Source organism: Spea bombifrons, chromosome 10 (genome assembly GCF_027358695.1).
Source record: "Spea bombifrons isolate aSpeBom1 chromosome 10, aSpeBom1.2.pri, whole genome shotgun sequence".
NCBI lineage: Eukaryota > Metazoa > Chordata > Amphibia > Anura > Pelobatidae > Spea > Spea bombifrons.
In genome coordinates, this window is record NC_071096.1 from 7,287,951 (window position 1) to 7,304,987 (window position 17,037).

Consider the following 17,037-nt stretch of genomic DNA (forward strand, 5'->3'; position numbering starts at 1 on the left):
GGAAGGGTGACACGTGGCTATTGGAGCTGGGCGGAGACAGGGGTGGAGGCACCCGATGATGGCAGGGACCGAGAGGAGAACTGACAGCGGTAAGGCAGCCCGGGGTTGTCGGTAATTAGTACTGAGGGGGGAGCTTGGCATGCACTGGCACCAGGAGGTGGCAAATTGACGTAGGTATCGAGGGTTGTGTGGGAAACGGTGGGTGTGGGGGGGGGAGGGCATGGTAAAGCGAGCATGCAGGTGTCAGGGGCAATGTGGAGGGGTATGTTTTTTTAGGTGAGTGTGAGTGTGAGTGACTGGTAGAAGCTGTGGCGTGGTGCGGACACGGTGGACAGGAGATAACAGTGAGTGGTAATCGTGTTAATTGATGCTTTTATTGCTCGAGAGAAAAGACACACTGAGTTGGAATGTGAGCTGAAAGTTTTTGAGTGGGCAGTGGGCAGGAGATAATCATGAGTGGGGAAGGGTAAACTGGTTCTTTATTAGTGGGTATGGGGTGGTCCCACGATGGGTGGGCTGGGAACATTCCATCCCTGAGTGGTGTTAACTTGGGGGGTTATTTATATAAAAAAAGGGGGATTCTGGTGGAAAGTTTGAAAAGTGGTCTTATCACCATAGCAACCAGTAGAGCATTGCTGATGATTTGGCAATTCCCTTAGTTGTTATGGTGATAAGACTGCTTTTGCAGCACAGTTGTGGAGGGTGGGAGCGCGTAGTAGCACTGGGGAGGTGTGAAGGGATATGATGGTGTGAGATGCGGGGAGTAGACTTTTAGGGGAGCGGGGATAGGTTTAGGGATTTAGTGGATAGATTCAGATAAAGATTAAAGGGGTCGTGGAGAACACAGGCCACATGATTTGTCCATTTAAACCCTTGATAACCCTTTTACGTTACTGAGAGGGTGGTAGATAAGGGAATCGGCCTTGCAGCAGGAGTGGTAGAGATTAATACAGTGATGGTATTTAAACATGCATGGGATAGGTATGTGGCACCAACGATTCTTTACATCAGGAAAATGTGTTTTTTTTTTAATCAATTTCTATGTTTTAAAGTGTCATTGAGTGCCTAGTGTTACTACAGCATCCAAAAGGGACATTGGGGGGCAGATGAGGTCGGGCGGGGGTATTGGAGGTTGGGCTGAGTAGTATCGGGTGTTGGTGGAGGAATGGGTTAGTCGAGGGCTGCCAAGCTGGCATCAATCGTTACGCTGCTGGCTGTAAAAACCCGTGTGTAACAGGTGGCACGAGTGGTTGGGGCAGGATCTTGTAAGTGGGCGTTGGGGGGGATGCAGGAAAGTGAGAACATTAAAAAAGGCAAATCTGAGAATGAATCTTAACGTTCTGGGATTTGCGATCTCTCCACTGTAGCCAAGAAAGAGAATTCCAAGGAAAGCGTGGATGTGGCTGGCTGAGAGTCATGGGACCCACTTCCGTAGAATAGCCTTTTTTTATTATTTATTTAAGTGGGGGAAAGGGGTAATCAGTTCTGCTAATGTGTATTGTGGGGATGTTGTGAGCTGTCACTGTGACATAAGTAGTGGAACTACCGGTACAGAGGTATTTGTTTTGTGTGGAATTGTGATTGTTACAGACAGAAGAAATTTTTTTTAGGAATTTAGCTGCATTCCATGCATGTTTGATTTCACGTTTCTAACGCAGGTTAGACCTCGTGCGTACAATAAGCAAAGAGGTAAAAAGGCACTAGTGGGGGGCAGTTATCCCGCGTGTGACTTAATTCCCCCGCAGCTTTACAGTCGGGGTAATCGGACCGTTTGCTGTCTCTCTGCGCAGGATGATGTGGGGCAGAATCGTTCCTTGGCTCTGGTCGGTGAGTCTGAGCCTCGGGCTCAGTGAGGCTTGTACCCCTGGCAGCCGCGCATGTGAAAATGCCAGCCTTTCCTCCGTCGACGCGTGGATCTGCTCCATGATTGGCTCTTTGCTTGTGGGTTTCAGCGGCGTCTTCCCGCTCCTGGTCGTTCCTATCGAGGCCGGTGCAGCTCTCAAGTCTGACGGTAAGTGAACCCACGTGCGCAAAGCATCCTCATCGAATAAATCTTAGCAGATCTGTCATATTTTTCTTTCATCTGAAGGTTTAAACAAACTTGCTTGCTTTGGTGTCACATGTCAGTTATGAATGAGGCAAACCTTTGGGCTTTATCAGTACCATCAATGATGTTTCTAATGCTGTGTGTAGCTGTATGATTGTAAGTGGAACAGCAGCTTTAAATGACCCGGTCATTCCGAGTATCTAGGTTCCCTTTGATGAATGCCTGGTTATAGCCGATATTCCCACCCCACGCAGTGAGCTTCTGTAATTCTCAAGGTGCTAAAGGACCCGCTGCCCCGGCAAACCAACCCCAATGGGTTAATTAACCCACCACAGCTTAATAACCGCAGGGTTAGGGGCAGTTCTCAAGCTAGCGGGGCTGTCTTTCGGAAGAGGACAGTTTTGGGCATGTATGCAGCGCTAGCTCAGTGTACAGATCCAAACGTATAGCTTTATTTGGTGCGCAGGTATATACTCCAGGTGTGATTCAATTAACCCCCCCTCCTCCTTTATTTCTCTTTCAGGGGGATCCAAAAGACTTAATCAGCTGTTGAGCTTTGCCATCGGTGGGTTGCTGGGTGACGTGTTTGTGCACCTTCTCCCGGAGGCCTGGGCTTATACCTGCAGCGCTACCACAGGTGACCATATACTCGCTAGCTCCAGACCAAAATCCCACAATGCCCTCTTGTTGCCATAGGGATAAGCAACATCATTTTTGTAATTATAGGGCAAAGTTATTATTATTGTTATTAGTATTACTATTTAATAATAATGCTACTAATAATCAACATCTGGGTGCTAGTTTCATAGTTTGACCAAAGTATTCATCCATTAACACTTTAGATACCGTGAGCCGGCTTATTCCTTGGTATGTACATTGTGAGCCATTGTTGCGTACCCTGCGGTTACTTGCCGCACCCTGCACATGTCTCTAAATTCATTTACTCACTTCTTATTCATTTCATTGGGCACTCGGTAGAGTATGAGTCTGGACGTGCACATACATGTCATGTGAATCATGTCAGAATGCGCACGCCCGTGCGTTCTGTGTGCCGGTGCACATCGTTCAGTAGTGCCTCCGGGGCATGTGTTCTGCGCACAGCTGAGCGAACGTATCCCTTCCCTGCAGGGAGCTCCCAGTCGCTGCAGCAGCAGAGGCTTCTAGGACTCTGGGTCATCATCGGCTTCTTCACCTTCCTGATCCTGGAGAAAACCTTTTCTGATGAAACCAAGGAGGAGCGACCGGACGCCGATCCCGCACCGGTGAGTGAACGCTCCAGATTAACCCGTTAAAACCACACGCCTGTGTTATTACACACGCTCGCCCTAGGCCAGTCTGTGACAGGTGCTGCCCGGCAGCGGGTAAAATCCGTACAGTGAATTAATGTCATCGCGCCGTGAAAGACTGGCGTGCAGCATGTAGAATAAATATGGCCGGTTCGGAAGGGGCGGTCGGTCAACCTGATGAAGTACAGAGGATGTTGGTATAAAGCAAAGTGCTTACGCAGGGAAGAATGTCCTCGCATAACGCAGGGCTCTGTGTGGCTGCGCATGGTCTGTTTGTACAGAGGGCTCTACCTCCTCTTTCACTAACCCCTTCAGACTGAGTTTTAACAGGCCCTGTCTGTCTCGCCTCCCCCCGATTCGGGTCCTGCGTTACTCAAGGAAAAACTGAATCATTTTGGCTGCTCGCATGAAGCCGTCGGCTCTCGGCAGCACTGGCAAATTAACCCTTTGACTGCCAGCTCACTGCTATAAGGGCATCTTTACAAATAGATTAACCTTATGGCTGCCAGTACTGGCACGTTCGGTGTACATGTATTAATAGGTGGCTTTGTGGGCGCTGTCCCTTTATATTAACCCTCTAACTGCCATGTTCCGAAGCCATCCAGCTTACTGCATTTTGAGGGCTGGTTAAAAGGTAATCAAGCCCTCTGCGGTAACCATTATTTAACCCTCTAACCGCCAAATCACATTTGTAGGCATTGTCTGTTAATGCAGTATTAACCCCATGGCTGCCAAATCACTGCTTCATGAGTATGTTCACCGGTGTATTGCTGGTTTGACCTAGCCGGGGAGATGAGTGCTAAGGCCGTCAATAGCTTGATGGATTAATTTTAAAGCAAAAAACCCATTTGCAGAGCAAGTCTCCGGTCAGTCTGTCGAATGGAAATCACGGCCCGGTAAAGAAACGGGAAGACTCGAAAGAGAAAGCACCGGGCAGCCACATCAAAGTAAGTGTGTTCTGCTTTAATGAGGAGTTTGCATGTTGGTCCATGTTCTGCTAATTGAGTGGGGGTTATAAGGACACTCAGGGCCAGCCCGACAATGGAGCCGAGTGGGGCAACCAAGCCCCTTTTTTATTTATTTATTTATTTATTTTAAGCGAGAGAGAGGGGCGCTGAGTACCAAGCTGTCGGTACCCGCTCGGAGCCCCTCTCTCCTCTGCGGCGAGTCTCCCTGTTCGGTCTCCGTGCCGGCTTGTAATGCTGAGTGCCGGAAGATTACCTAATTTCCAGCGCTTAGCATTACAAGCCAGCACTGAGACCGAACAGGGAGACTCGCCGCAGGACTGCTGAAAGGTAAGTACAAGGGGGGGGGGTAAAGGTAGATAATAGGGAGGGAGAGGAAGGGTAGATAATGGGGGGGGCGCCAGGGACGGAGGGAGAGGAAGGGTAGATAAGGGGGGGGCGGCATTTTAAAATTCGCCCCAGGCGGCATTTTGCCATGGGCCGGCCCTGAGGGCACTACAGGACCTTGTATAAAGTATATCTGGAGAATGGAATGACATACTTGGAAAATGAAATATAAATATGTTGTTTCAGGTCAGTGGGTATCTCAACCTGTTGGCTAACACCATTGATAACTTCACCCATGGCATGGCCGTGGCAGGCAGTTTCCTGGTCAGTAAAAAGGTAAGCGAGACACGACGTTTAAAGCATTGCTTCCTAATTGTGTGAGTTTTGTCTAACGTTTGCCCCGCTTCTGCAGGTTGGAATCCTCACTACGGTGGCCATCCTGTTACACGAGATTCCTCACGAGGTGAGTGTGAGTCTCCAACCTGCGTTCAGCGCTGATACTCATAGTGTAGTCACTTGGTACATGCTGTCCCGTCTGCCTTTGTTTCAGGTTGGGGATTTTGCCATCCTGCTCCGGGCTGGGTTTGACCGCTGGAGCGCTGCCAAGATGCAGTTAACAACGGCGATGGGAGGTATCCTCGGAGCTGGGTTTGCCGTCTGCGCTCAGTCACCCAAGGGAGCAGGTAAAACGTGTGATATTAACCAGGAGGTGTGCACTGAGCAAGAAATAGAGAGGAGATATAGAATATATTGCTAAATAAAATGTTATTGATCTACCTTGCGTTCTTGCATAACCTTCTAGATATCCCACCTGTTGAGCCCAACCTGAGCTTTAAAGTTTAATCTGTGACCTTGGCCACAATTGCAGTCATAGCGAGCACTTCAATGACTCCAGTTCCCTTACCTTTCAACTTATAGCCGTTCTCCAGTTATAGGGGGTTCTATATGGGCTCCGATTTTTAGCTGCTGTGTTAGAAAGCAAATGTAGAAGCTGACTTTGGGTAACAAGGCTCCGCAGATTCAAAGACCTTCTGCATTTAAACTCGTAGGAACTCTTAGAGCAAACTCAGGTGGCTTCTAATTCCTTATTTGACCTAAGTCACTTGTGGTCGCTTTATTTAACCTGGCAGATATAGAATGACGACACCAAGCTCAAACCCTGGCAAGGAGACCCCTAGTACAACGTTCTACTTGTCTACTCCTCTGCACTCAAGGTGCACGTAATAAGGTTATCTTTTATTTTCATTATTAACCATTTGTGGCTTGTTCCCACAGGCGAAGCGGTGGCCTGGATTCTTCCGTTTACATCTGGTGGATTCCTGTACATCGCTTTGGTTACTGTCCTTCCGGATCTATTAGAGGAGAAGAATGTACGGTAAGTGTCGCTACCGCGCGTGTCCTACGCTTCTCCGTACAATACAATAACATGCAACTACTCTCAGAAAACCCGCAAACTTCCGTCTATAGATTGTGCTGCCAACTTTGCCAGCAAATGCGTAGCTTATTTTGCAAAATATTAAAAAAAAATGGAAAATGGTTGCTGGTTGGGCTTTGGTAAACGGAGGGGATTGTGGTCATCCACAGCAAACTCCGTCCGGTATTCTCATTAGGAGCAGGAAAGTGTTTGCAGGTATAGATAGAATTCCTATCCATCATGTACACCAACCTTCTCTCTCTGCTCTCTTCCAGGAACTCTGTGGTCCAAGTGATCCTGATAAGCTGCGGCATCGCTGTAATGACCATCTTGTCATTAATTGTGGAATGACAGGAAGATCCAAACCGCCCATTACAGGCTGAAATTCCCCAAGAACGTTCACGTGGAGTCGGATAACGTTATAACGGGCGGTAACACTCAGGCGGTGTCAATTCTTCCCATACATTTTTGGTGCGCTGTCCCTCATGGTGCGGCCGTTAATAAACAGGGACTTTACATTACACACTCCGGGAACCGTCACATGGGGCAGGGAAGGAAACCTTTGTGGTTATACTCACTCCTCTTCTCCAGCACTGTCGTGTCGATGTGTCCATTCCTCCTGTGTTCTACCCTGAAGCAAACGTTGTAGAGGAATTTGATTTACCCTGACTTTGCTCTCTAAAAAAAGGTACTTCTTTCTGTCTGCAACTTTGTAAAACTGTATCCTTTTTTTTATGTCTACCTCGTGTTTGTGTCTCCGTCTCTCTTCTTCATTGTCTCTGTCCCCTGGCCATGGACATACACTTTAAAATAAGCGCACAAACGATTCATTTGCCAAGTAGAGAGAGGAGCGTGCAAACATTTAAAGGGGAATAAATCTTTCTTTTATCTGATATTTATTTTAATACTAAAGCGCCAGCTTTCTGGTTCCTGTCTCATCGCACAAACTTGGCTAACCGCGTTAATGTTAACGTGTTTGATCCTACACATTTCAGAACCACTGTTCTTTATATAAAGTGGAGTTCACTGAAGGGAACGTAAACACCCCGTATGATCTCCCCACCTGCCATACATATACCAGTATACTCTAATTTACCTGTAACTATGCCGAGCGCTGAAAGAAAGCCCTGGAGGGGGCTATTTTTGTTTTCTTCTGGGCTGCCCACCTGTCTGGTGCTACAACCATTATTGAGTCAGAAACTGGCCAGATATGGAAGCAAAAAGAGACTTTGCTTATGTGATTTATTTTAAATTCGACATACATCAGTGTTAAATCTTCTAAAAGGTTAGTTGTTTTTTTTAACTGTAGGTCAGAAAATGGTTATATTTTTCTTAAAGAGCAATAAGAACTGAGGTTATTTGCACGCGGGGAGCCTTCTTCCTATATCCAAGCTGGCAGATCACTGAAAGACACTACATTGCATCTGATCTGTTTTATTCCCGCACTGACCATTTGGGTACAATGCTAGAACCTTTAATCCCCACACAAAGCATCGATTCCCATTGGCTGCCAAAGCTTGGTATAATAGGAGGGTGGTCTCCCCCCGCAGCAGATAACGAGGGTCTACACGGCTCTCTTTGCATTGGATACTAATACGGATGCGGTTTGTAGAACTGAATAGATGTTATTTTGCATACCTCTTTATGAACACTATGTTGAGAGAGAGATTTTATTATATTCTTTATCTTTTGCATGAAGTCTAAATAAACATTTCTATTTATTTCATTACAAAAATGTCTTGCGTCTCTTTTTACGATACAAAGAAGCCTCGCAGAAGTGTAGATGTAGTTCGGAATAGAAACTCGTCCTCGGTGCCTGCGTCCGGTCCTAGGAACGCCTAGAGCATCATTACAGCAAATACAGAAATAATAAACGTCTCAAATATATAGAATTATTACTCGTGCATTATACAGGGCCAGCTCAGCCCTTCTTGTAGCCAAAGCTCATTTAAGGTTGGCCCCCCTTCATAATATATAGTAATACCATGGAGCCGAAATGTTCCACTCGTCTGCGAACTCCCTCTTTAGTAAATAGACCCTAATACGGGACTAAATCAGCCTGGAAAAGAAAGGCACAATTTATGATGATATCCATTTCTACCTCTAGGGGGCGCAATACATCTAATAGACTAATGTTAAAAAACCCACATCATCTTCAGTTTCTCTTCCAACTCCGTTGGATCTGGCAGAGTTAATAAATCTGGAAATAACCACATTTTTGTTATTAAGATTAATTATTTCCGTTTAAGAATGAATACAGAATGCAATAACCCTGGATATTCCCTGTAAGGACATCGGCAAAAACATGAGTAGGGTGACACATCGACTGATCAAATACACTGCTGTTCAAAAGCTTTGGAATTTCCTTGTTTTTGAAAGAAAAGGCAGTTTTGTGCATTAAAATAACATGAAATGGATTACTATTATAGCAGAAAATCAGCTAGTTTTTTAATGGAATATCTTCATAGGCGTACAGAGGCCCTTAATCGCTCCCATCACTCCTGTGTCCCAATGGCCCTTTATCACTCCCATCACTCCTGTGTTCCAATGGCCCTTTATCACTCCCATCACTCCTGTGTTCCAATGGCCCTTAATCACTCCCATCACTCCTGTGTTCCAATGGCCCTTTATCACTCCCATCACTCCTGTGTTCCAATGGCCCTTTATCACTCCCATCACTCCTGTGTTCCAATGGCCCTTTATCACTCCCATCACTCCTGTGTTCCAATGGCCCTTTATCACTCCCATCACTCCTGTGTTCCAATGGCACATCGTGTTCCCTCATCCAAGTTTAAGTTTAAAAGGCTAATTGATCGTCAGAAACCCGTTTTGCAATTATTTTACCGCCAGAAATGTTCTTGTTTTCCGTGACAACATCTTAGTGACCCCAAACTTTTGAATGGTAGCGAACATTGTTCTAATTAATTATCTAAAGGAGCCCGCCGTGTGCTGTCGCACATCTAGGAACGAACCTAATAATTTAAGGACAAATTAGTAATGTAATTGCTATGGGAACAAAGTTTGGATAGATATTCTTACAATCGCTACCTGCTAATTATTTAATTCCGGTTGTGATCTTAGATTAACGGTAATCTCTCTCTCTCTGAATGTCGTCTGCGTTTTTACAGCGTTTTCCTTCCTCGCTGGAAACGGCTTTCAGCGAATCCCAAGGGATCTCCACGATCCCAAAACTGCTACTTTAAACCACGGATTTAAATAAGAAATTGTTTCCAATCGGAACTATTTCTGCCGTATCCTGCAGGGATATTTCCACGTTAATGATGGGGATCGCTATGTTTTCTTCGGGCGAAATTCTTTTTTTGCCAAAATGTCTTTATCTCGAATACTGTAGGTGGCTGTGTGATTCCTCAGGAGGGCAGAATAGCTTAGAGACGAATGTACTTAACGGCTGAAATAACCAATATATTTGTACTATTTAAACCCTGCGGATATGGCGGTGGGGATGGTTATCTTAATGTGACTCAAAAACCCGGCGACGGATAGGTTGTTGTCACAGAAACCCCCAAAAAACATCTTAAAAGTTCCCATATTGTTTTTTTTGTGCTCAGATCTTCAAATGAAAGAATAAAATGCCAGACCTGCTAAAGTTCTGGCTCGACCGGTCGTCTGGCACACCGGGCAAATGCCGGACATCACCCGATCAGCGCACGCTATGCAGGCACAATAAAGTAGCATGTGGCAGCGCATATCCAGCTATCGGCCCCACTGGCACATCATTTAACGGCTAGACTTAAAGTGCCAAGGCTGCCGGACCAGTAGCTCTACACTTACACACACACACACACGTACATACGTACAGACACTCTGACCCCATACACTTACACATACATACACACAGCCACTCTGACACCATACACTTACACATACATACACAGCCACGCTGACACCATACACTTACACATACATACACACAGCCACTCTGACACCATACACTTACACATACATACACACAGCCACTCTGACACCATACACTTACACATAAACACACAGCCACTCTGACACCATACACTTACACATACATACACACAGCCACTCTGACACCATACACTTACACATACATACACACAGTCACTCTGACACCATACACTTACACATACATACACACAGCCACTCTGACACCATACACTTACACATACATACACATAGTCACTCTGACACCATACACTTACACATACATACACACAGCCACTCTGACACCATACACTTACACATAAACACACAGCCACTCTGACACCATACACTTACACATACATACACACAGCCACTCTGACACCATACACTTACACATACATACACACAGTCACTCTGACACCATACACTTACACATACATACACACAGCCACTCTGACACCATACACTTACACATACATACACACAGCCACTCTGACACCATACACTTACACATACATACACACAGCCACTCTGACACCATACACTTACACATACATACACACAGCCACTCTGACACCATACACTTACACATACATACACACAGCCACTCTGACACCATACACTTACACATACATACACATAGTCACTCTGACACCATACACTTACACATACATACACACAGCCACTCTGACACCATACACTTACACATAAACACACAGCCACTCTGACACCATACACTTACACATACATACACAGCCACTCTGACACCATACACTTACACATACATACACACAGCCACTCTGACACCATACACTTACACATACATACACACAGCCACTCTGACACCATACACTTACACATTCCCCCTCTCAATATTTTCTCTTCAACATGTTTAGCTCTAAATTGTTTATTTGCTCTGTTTATAATCTAGTGTGATCATAATTTCTCTCTTTTTTTTTTTAACGACCCTTCTTCTGCCAAATCCTGGAGATACCCAAGTAATGGTGACCATTTCAGCTGTTTCCTCCAGGTCACAAATACTTTTCACATGTTGATGGCCGCCTGTCACTTGACCCAAGTTGTTACCCTGTGAGGGGGCCAACGTTACCGCTCTTAAAAAAAAAAAGGGGTCCCATGGGCTCTACGTATTAATGCACTGAAATCCCACCAACAACAGCAGGGCGGCTGAGCTTTTTCGTTATGACGTTTTACCGAACTATCCTATTAGGATCAGCGGAGGCCTAATTAACCCCTTAAATCCCCGGATTAATATGCGTTCCCAGCTGGTCGTAAACATAACAGATTTGATTTGTTGATCTCTGTATTTAAATTCAGGCGCTCCTGGCGCGGCCGCTTCCCAGCGTGAATAATGCCCCCTGTCTGAGTCTCCCGGGGGAGATTCCCTGTGATTACCTTGTAATGAAGGCCAGGAAATCCCATCTGCTCCCGGGATGCCTCCCTCGCCAAATATACTTCCATCTGTCCAGAAGCAGGGGGCATAACACACATTGTGATTAAATTGCACCGTCCCAACCCCCCCGCTTCCAGACAATGAGAGACAAATAAACAAGCCATTTGTAACCCCGCTGTCGTCACCTTAGACTTATTATGGCCTCCGATCTTCATTGTACAAATGAACACAAATAATGCGATAATGAGAAAAAAATATAAATATCATTTTGTGTGGATTTTTTTTCAGTGGCCTGGGGAATTCTATCACAGATCCCCCAAAAAGGCGATATCATTATGCGAACGTTTTATGGTGTGCTGGCCATTTGTTTTTCTATGTATTTATTTTTTCATACCATCTGGGGGGGGGAAACGCCCCGCTAACCAATTTCCCCCAAAACATGTGCCTGCCAAAAATCCATCTTACCCGACCGACCCGGATCACTGCTTGGACAGAATCTTGGAGAATTTGTGTTGCTTTAAAGGGAAAGTCCTATGAAAACCAAATATTTTTCTCCTTGTATACAGTAATAACCCCCAGCGCTGTATACAGTAATAACCCCAGCACTGTATACAGTAATAACCCCCAGCGCTGTATACAGTAATAACCCCCAGCGCTGTATACAGTAATAATCCCCAGCACTGTATACAGTAATATAACCCCCAGCGCTGTATACAGTAATATAACCCCCAGCACTGTATACAGTAATATAACCCCCAGCACTGTATACAGTAATATAACCCCCAGCGCTGTATACAGTAATAACCCCAGCGCTGTATACAGTAATATAACCCCCAGCACTGTATACAGTAATAACCCCCAGCACTGTATACAGTAATATAACCCCCAGCACTGTATACAGTAATATAACCCCCAGCGCTGTATAAAGTAATAACCCCATCACTGTATACAGTAACAACCCCCCCAGCACGGTATACAGTTATAACCCCCGGCACTGTATACAGTAATAACCCCCAGCGCTGTATACAGTAATAACCCCCAGCGCTGTATACAGTAATAACCCCCAGCGCTGTATACAGTAATAACCTCCAGCACTGTATATAGTAGTAACCCCCCAGTGCTGTATACAGTAATATAACCCCCAGCGCTGTATACAGTAGTATAACCCCTAGTGCTGTATACAGTAATATAACCCCCCAGCGCTGTATACAGTAATATAACCCCCAGCACTGTATACAGTAATAACCCCCCAGTGCTGTATACAGTAATATAACCCCCCCAGCGCTGTATACAGTAATATAACCCCCCAGTGCTGTATACAGTAATATAACCCCCCAGTGCTGTATACAGTAATAACCTCCCAGCACGGTATACAGTAATAACCCCCAGCGCTCTATACAGTAATATAACCCTCAGCGCTGTATACAGTAATAACCCCCCAGCGCTGTATACAGTAATATAACCCCCAGCGCTGTATACAGTAATATAACCCCCAGCACGGTATGCAGTAATAACCCCCAGCGCTGTATACAGTAATAACCCCCCAGCGATGTATACAGTAATAACCCCCCAGTGCTGTATACAGTAATAACCCCCCAGCGCTGTATACAGTAATATAACCTCCAGCGCTGTATACAGTAATAACCCCCCAGCACGGTATACAGTAATATAACCCCTAGTGCTGTATACAGTAATATAACCCCCAGCACTGTATACAGTAATAACCCCCAGCACTGTATACAGTAATATAACCCCCAGCACTGTATATAGTAGTAATTAGTAACCCCCCAGCGCTGTATACAGTAATATAACCCCCAGCACTGTATACAGTAATAACACCCAGCGCTGTATACAGTAATATAACCCCCAGCACTGTATACAGTAATAACACCCAGCACTGTATACAGTAATATAACCCCCAGCACTGTATATAGTAGTAATTAGTAACCCCCCAGCGCTGTATACAGTAATAACCCCCGAGTGGAGTATATAAACAACCTCCAGCGATGTATGCAGTAATAATCATACCTGGGAGCCTTCCCTTGCGGGACGCGGCCAGGACTGCCCTCTGACGTCAGCGGGCGGCCCCGTGACGTTGGTGGGCGTTCCTGCTGATGTCACTGGGAGGTCCCCCTGACGTCATGGGAGGTCCCGCTGCCGTCAGCGGGAACGCCCCCGACGTCAGGGGGACCTCCCACGACATCAGCAGGAACGCCCACCAACGTCACAGGGCCGCCCGCTGACGTCAGAGGGCAGTCCTCCCACGACATCCATTTAAAGGGAAAATGTACGGGGAGCGGGACGTGTCAAGACCCCACGTGTCAAGACCCCACTCCCATGTCAATCTCCGTGTCAAACCCGGAGAGTTCCCAGATATGGTAATACTAATAACCCCCAGCGCTGTGTACAGTAATGGCGATCGCAAGTGACCAAAACCTGCCTGAAATAATTATTATGAAATAATTACAAATGTTTTAGAGAAGACAGCACAATATTTTGGAAAATGTATTTTTAGTTCGATATTAATAATAAATATATTTTGTGGCAGTTCAAACACATACAGAATTCACACACGACTGAGACGTCTGTCCCTTTCTGGTTTTTTTCCCTGGAATTTGTATTTTAAGGATAAATTGTTACTTTAATTCCGTCAGGACCCCCATTAGAAATATTGGGGCCCGGTACAAAACTAAAGACATGAGCCCTCTCATCCCACCTCATGCATCTCCCATCGCTGCGCCCCCCCATGCTCGCAATAGGGCCACTAGGACTCAATCTCTATAAAGGGACCACCTCAGCCCCAATACCCAGAAAGGGGCCACCTAGGCCCCAAGGGGCCACCTAGGCCTCAAGGGCCCAGTCCAATGACGGGCCAGGCCTTACACATAGGTACGGGGTGTAAATGTATTTGCCATAGCCAGGGGCTTCTACAAATCCTCAGTGGCCATTTCATTTCATGGCACGTCAGTGATATAAAAATGATAAAAATTGTCATTGCTATCTCATTTTTAATGGATGTTCCTTAATTAATGGCTACATTTCTTTACATTCTACCAAACAGAAGGGATTAAACGTTCACCTTAAAGATCTGATTAGCTCACTCTGGGAGCACCCTACATATTATTGGTTAATATGTTATTGGTTAAAAAACTGTATTTTTTTTTTGGCTAAAAAAGAAATTGTGTTTGTTCCCGGTGTACATTTGATCACTTTATATTTGATTATATATAAATACCGATCAGCCATAACATTATGACCACCTGCCTAATATTGTGTAGGTCCCCCTTTTGCTGCAAAAACAGCCCTGACCCGCCGAGGCATGGACTCCACTAGACCTCTGAAGGTGCGCTGTGGGATCCGGCACCAAGACGTCAGCAGCAGATCCTTTAAGTCCTGTAAGTTGCGAGGCGCGGCCCCCATGGATGCATCCTGGTGCCGCGTGTTCTCCAGGTAAGAGACGTACCCGGCCATCCACCTTCTTCCATCGCTCCGCGGTCCAGTTCTGATGCTCACATGCCCATTGTAGGCAATGCTGGCAGTGGACAGAGGTCAACATGGGCTCCCTGACTGGTCTGTGGCTACTCGGCCCCCTACGCAACAAACTGCGATGCTCTGTGTGTTCTGACTCCTTTCTATCAGAACTGGCATTTGAGCTACAGCCCCTCGTCTGTTGGATTTGATCACACAGGCAGCATTGGCTCCTCACCTGCATCAATGAGCCTTGGCCATCCATGGGGTTGAGATCTGGTGACCGTGGAGGCCGTTGGAGTTCAGTGAACTCATTGTCATGTTCAAGAAACCAGTTGGGAGATGATGTGAGATTTGTGACACGGTGCATTATCCAACCAGTCTGCTCATTCTCCTCTGACCTCTGACCTCAACGAGGCATTTCCGTCACACAGCTGCAGTTTCTGAAATACTCAGAGCAGCCCGTCCGGCACCAACAACCAACATGCCGCGTTCAAAGTCACTGAAACCCCCTTTCTTCCCCATTCCGATGCTTCAGCAAGTTGTCTTGACCGCGTCTACATACCTTAATGAAATTGAGTTGCTGCCATGTGATTGGCTGATTAGCTATTTGTGTTAACAAGCAATTGAACAGGTGTACCTAATAAAGTGTCCAGTGAGTTTATATACAGTATATATATATGTATATATATATATATATATATATATATATATATATATGTGTACATGCAGCACACATACCCCAAGGAACCATGTCAGGTGACCCTAAATCAGCACCCCGCCGCTGTACCCTGAATGGTAAACCAGACCTCAATGCCCAGTTTCAGGATTTGATCTTTACATTCTACACACATATCCGTGCATCGTTATATGATAATGTGACATACATTCTGCAAACAGTCCCTAATACTCGAAATGCCCCAAATTCCTGCATTCCGGATTCTTAAATATTCCTGATCTACAACTCATGTTTCACTAAGGCAGTGATGGTTACCACGGCGACCGGAGAATTATATTTTAGCAAAGCGTCCTCTATTCCCGGCGCCGAGCGTTTATGTGATAATACCTCCGCAGGTATGTACCTACGGTATCCATATATATCTCCGAGCAGGAAGGAAGCCAATTAAACACGAAACCTTCTATTGCATTTCTACATCAAAACACGCGTGTGTATCTGGCTGTGTATACATGTCATCCATGATCATGACGTCACGCAGGAGCCCGCTAAGATTTTAACCGGCGATTTGCCAGTTCGGACTCGGCAATGGGTTAAAGTCTCGCGGCAGGCGATGGGTTAAGGAATGGAAGCCTCTTCTAGCTCGGGGCTTGTCACAATGTGACAGTTCAGAGACACAACAGTCTGAAGACATCTCCGGAGCTGTGACAGTTTAAAAACCCGACAGCTGAGACAGGCTGGTAGCAGAGCCAGTGTGACAAACCCCAGAATACATCACCAACAACCCCCCCCCTCATCCATTTCTGCCCCCCTACCCCTCCCACTCTGGACAGATGGCATTCTCAGATCTTTACTCCGCCTCCCAGTGGAGACAAATACACCAGTGGGGGGTGGATTGTATTGTATCCCCCACCCCACTTCTGCCTCAGATCCTTGTTACATCATTGGGTGGGGGGGTATGATGAGGGGGCAATAAGGCACAGATGGGAAATTGGGTTATATGGAGAGGTGGCGGTGGGGGGGGGTGTAAGGGGTAGATCTAACACAGCAGAGGGTACAATCTAGATTATGGGGTAGAGAGGGGTATCAGATGTGTTTGGTACCCTGACTCTGTAAATATATACATATGTAGATGCAGCTGACCATATGGATTGACAAATACCTAAATGTGGGGTAACTAGAACTGGGATATACTGGTATCGGATGGAGCTGCATGGGATCTGCGGAGCGAACCCCTGTATGGGGGGTGATCGGGGTATTCGGGTACTGGGGGGTTGGGCTGTCACCTGGCGTGTATATAGGTTGCATGTATGTTACACATGTCATGTGCAGAGAGGGCAGGTGCACTATATATATCTAGCTATCTATATAGATATATATATATGTCTGCTTATCCCAGGTCACCTGGGGGGTAAATGTTGGTGGGGCTGGACGGACAGACCCCCTCCTGGGGGTATAGCGCATGCATGTGCCGGGGCTCCTGCCAGGCTCCTCCCCCCGGCCTCTCATTTCTATCCGCCCGGAGAAGACA

At 46.1% G+C, this 17,037-nt stretch overlaps 1 protein-coding gene across 2 annotated transcripts; it reads left to right on the forward strand.

Annotated features, from left to right (window-relative positions):
- On the forward strand, window positions 1-6,818 carry SLC39A13 (solute carrier family 39 member 13). Of its 2 annotated transcripts, none has more exons than XM_053449758.1 (10): window positions 1-89; window positions 1,791-2,011; window positions 2,571-2,684; window positions 3,176-3,309; window positions 4,188-4,280; window positions 4,872-4,961; window positions 5,038-5,088; window positions 5,176-5,308; window positions 5,901-6,000; window positions 6,315-6,818. In XM_053449758.1, the coding sequence occupies exons 2-10, from the start codon at window positions 1,792-1,794 to the stop codon at window positions 6,388-6,390; spliced, it is 1,011 nt and encodes a 336-aa protein (XP_053305733.1). In that variant the 5' UTR covers window positions 1-89; window position 1,791; the 3' UTR covers window positions 6,391-6,818. The 2 variants fall into 2 exon arrangements, with proteins under 2 accessions (XP_053305733.1, XP_053305734.1); XM_053449759.1 differs by lacking the exon at window positions 1-89 and adding an exon at window positions 127-198.
- The last annotated feature ends 10,219 nt before the right edge of the window (window positions 6,819-17,037 follow it).

Excerpts from the sequence above, each read along its gene's own strand:
- SLC39A13 (XM_053449758.1), top strand. The coding sequence starts at position 1,792 with ATGATGTGGGGCAGAATCGTTCCTTGGCTCTGGTCGGTGAGTCTGAGC. Across the intron at positions 4,281-4,871 it reads CACCGGGCAGCCACATCAAA|GTCAGTGGGTATCTCAACCT; the intron begins GTAAGTGTGTTC and ends ATGTTGTTTCAG. Across the intron at positions 6,001-6,314 it reads TTAGAGGAGAAGAATGTACG|GAACTCTGTGGTCCAAGTGA; the intron begins GTAAGTGTCGCT and ends GCTCTCTTCCAG.